This window comes from Anguilla anguilla, chromosome 1 (assembly GCF_013347855.1).
Source record: "Anguilla anguilla isolate fAngAng1 chromosome 1, fAngAng1.pri, whole genome shotgun sequence".
NCBI classification, from domain to species: domain Eukaryota; kingdom Metazoa; phylum Chordata; class Actinopteri; order Anguilliformes; family Anguillidae; genus Anguilla; species Anguilla anguilla.
The window spans coordinates 974,261-977,500 of NC_049201.1; the positions used below are offsets into that span (position 1 = coordinate 974,261).

The 3,240-nt window shown below is 47.6% G+C and overlaps 1 protein-coding gene across 1 annotated transcript in view; it reads right to left on the reverse strand.

Annotated features, from left to right (window-relative positions):
* Window positions 1–1,999: 1,999 nt before the first annotated feature.
* LOC118219986 (transcription factor HIVEP3) overlaps window positions 2,000–3,240 on the reverse strand; it is a 6,538-nt gene continuing 5,297 nt past the window's right edge. The window contains exon 4 of the mRNA XM_035403572.1: window positions 2,000–3,240. This exon is cut by the window's right edge and continues 207 nt beyond it. Within this exon, the coding sequence (XP_035259463.1) occupies window positions 2,713–3,240 (528 nt within the window). The 3' untranslated portion in view covers window positions 2,000–2,712.

Below are 3,240 nucleotides of genomic sequence, written 5' to 3' on the forward strand. Positions count from 1 at the left end.
CACCTGGTGGCAGAGCAATGAAAGACAAGCCTCATAGGCATGATGAGTAATGTGTGCTGAGGAGGCTCAGCGTGGCCTTGACTCTGAACACAGAGAGCCAGTACGAAGGAGCACAGGAACAGGCACTTTCAGAAAGAGGTCATCTGTGACCAACAGGCATGGAATGTGTGGTGGGGGTGGGGGGGGGGGTGCATTCTGTGCAGGGGGTAGGCAAGAATGCCCCCTGGGCAGTAATCTGACTGGGTTCTGACTGCAGGACAAAGACACTGACACCCAAGAACCCCAGAAACCCTGAACATCTGAAACCTTGAACCCCTGTACCCTAAAACCTCAGGACTGCTGAACCCCTGAAACCTTGAACCCCTGTACCCTAAAACCTCAGGACTGCTGAACCCCTGAACACCAGAAACTCTGGTCCACTGAACATTTTAACCTCTGAATCAATGAACACATGGACCCCTTGAACCCATCATATAGCCCCTGAACTTCAGAATATCTAACGCCCTGAAAGTATGAATCCCTGAAACTATAAACCCATGAACCCTTAAACATCTAAACCCCTGAACCCCAGAACCCCAGCCTTACCCTGTCCTCAGTGTGTAAGAGTTTCACACTGTGTACACACACTGCACACATTAAGAGTCACACTTTCACTGACACTGGGCCTCTGTGCAGCCTTGTTCATGTGTAATTACAACTTGAGTACAGCTTATTACTTAGTAATTGCATGGGAAGGACAGGGTAGTGTAATGGGTAAGAAAGTGCTCAATACCCACACAACAGCACCCCCTGCTGGCCATACATACACAGTGCAGAAAATACATGCTAGTCTAACACACAAAAGTATCTGGACACCCCTTGGTCCGGGCTATTTTTCATGCTTTGGGCTAGGCCCCTTGTCTAGCTTGGTTTGGGATGTCCCTGCATGTGATGTCCCTGAATAAAGCTCAGCAATGGCGCCACCTAGTGCAGGACAGCGGGATAAACCAGCCCAAATAGCAGCCGCTCAGCAATGGGACAGGCTAGACACAAAGAAGATGAAGAGAAATAAAGAATTAAATTAAATGGCAGAAGGACATGCGGCACAATGGATCTCAGAGCTCACAATGGAAAGTTAGGTGTGAGTATGCGCTGAGAATGCGTCTTTATGAACAGCATATCTCTAAGTGTAACGATGCAGCAGTCAAACAGTGAGTGGCCCTTCATTAGTGTAATGTTGCAATACCCATATTGGCCACAGTGGGGCAGTCTCATGGACACGCTGTCGCCACCGTCTGCCTCCCTGGGGAAACCTCTCCCACTGTTCCTCAAACCGTCTTCAGCCGCGATCAAAGCCGTCGTGGCCTACGGCAGACGCAGGTAGAGCGGGTCACCAGCAGAGGGAGCCGGTGTCTGGAGCATGACAGGCCAGTGCCCAGAAATCTAGATTCAGAAAAAAAGAAAGAGAGAGAGAGATAAATTACAAAATGACCAGTGCAAGGTCTCCACTAAAACTGGAAAAAGTGGCATACTAAAAATGGATTCATTTATTGTAATCCCTTCAAGTGAGACTACCTCAAAAAAATCCTTCCAAGTGGAGATCAGCCAATCAGACTGATTTTGGGAGAGCTTGGCCCCCCCCTCCAGTAGGACAATTTCTGCCAAATGTACCTTCTGGCTGCATGTATTTCTGAGTTTGTGTGCAGGCTGCTGAAAGCTGGACATATTTTTTTAAATATATAAGTTCCCCTAGAACCGCGAAAGAACGTGAGATTCACACAAAGTTTCAGCAAAGAACGGTGCAGGTTTTTATTGGTTTAGAAACTAGAAACTTGCTCTGTTTCAAATATGCAGGGCAATCAACTGTTGAACCCAACCCCCATAACTGCCCCCCCACCCCTTTGGTGACCCCCACCCAAACCCAGTACCTAAGAACTTTATCAAAAAGAAGACCCACAGGTAGTCGACATGGATAATCACTGCATGTTTTAGAAAATCAAAGTAAAAAATAAAAACAACGTAAAAGAAGCATTTTTTTATCATTAAATGTAGCAATAAATACAGACCATATACTTCTTTCTTCTGTACACGCACATAAGATCTACATATTTATTATATAAAAAATATGACTTCAGTGCATTTCCGTGCAAATCGCCCGGCTCCTTCCTCTCCTCCTCATCCTCGCTTTACCCGCTGCTTTCTTACCCTGACTTTAAAATGGCCGTAAACTGAAAGTCCAGCCTTCGCTCGCACCTTCCAGCTCAGCTCCAAAACAAAACAAAAAACATATTCAAAAAAAATTCACAGCCTTTTTAACTTTTTTTCTATACTTCTAGCAACATACTTCCGACAGAAAAGGCACAGTCAACTACACTGTAAGGAATACTGGACAAAACAAATTGGGAATTATTGTTTTTCAGTACGGATTTTGGTCATTTACAAATATATCTATAATCATCATACATGTATATTCCAATAGATACGAAGATCAAGAGCAAGATAAATAACAGTAGATAAGGGACAGATATATTATTGTCAAAAAGGTGCATCTTATTCCAATTCTATATATATATATATATATATATTGCAAGAGCGAAGAAAACAAACATGTAAGTAAACAATAGTGTTGGAAATAGTATAAAAACGGAACCATACAAAACATCGAGAACGAAGAGAGCAATAATAACAAAAAGCGTCAGTGACTCTGTCGTGCAGAATCGGGGGCGGAGACTATTAAGCACTTCCTGTTTTGCTGTCTTTGTGTTTCCGCGCAGCGGCCACGCCCCTTCCTTCGGCTCCTCCCCCAGCATGTTCAGAGCCCCGCCTCCTGCCCCGCCCCCCAGGGGGTCCTTCCCTATCAGACAGCGGTCTAGTCCTGTGTGTGGGAGGAGCCTGCTGGCTGGGGGCGGGGCCAGAGCTGCCAGTCGTCTCCGAGGCCGAAGTGCCGGACGAACAGGAAGTGCCAGAGCTGCCATATTGCTTAATGCCCGTGCCTGGGGGGTCCTCCCCCCACGTCTGGGAAACCTGTTTTTTTGGGGGGGCGCGGTACCTTCCCACACTGAGTCCTGATTGGCTGGTTCCCGCTTCTTCCTCCTGTACCCTGTAGTCCTGGAGAGTGCCCCGCCCACTAGGCCCTGGAGACACGCCCCCTTTCTTTTCGAGGGGGCGGGAGGTGGCCTCGGTCCAGAGGGTGGTGGTGGGGGTGGGGGCGGGGCTGTGGGCGGGTTTGGGGAGGGGCCATGGCTGCACCATCTGGATGCC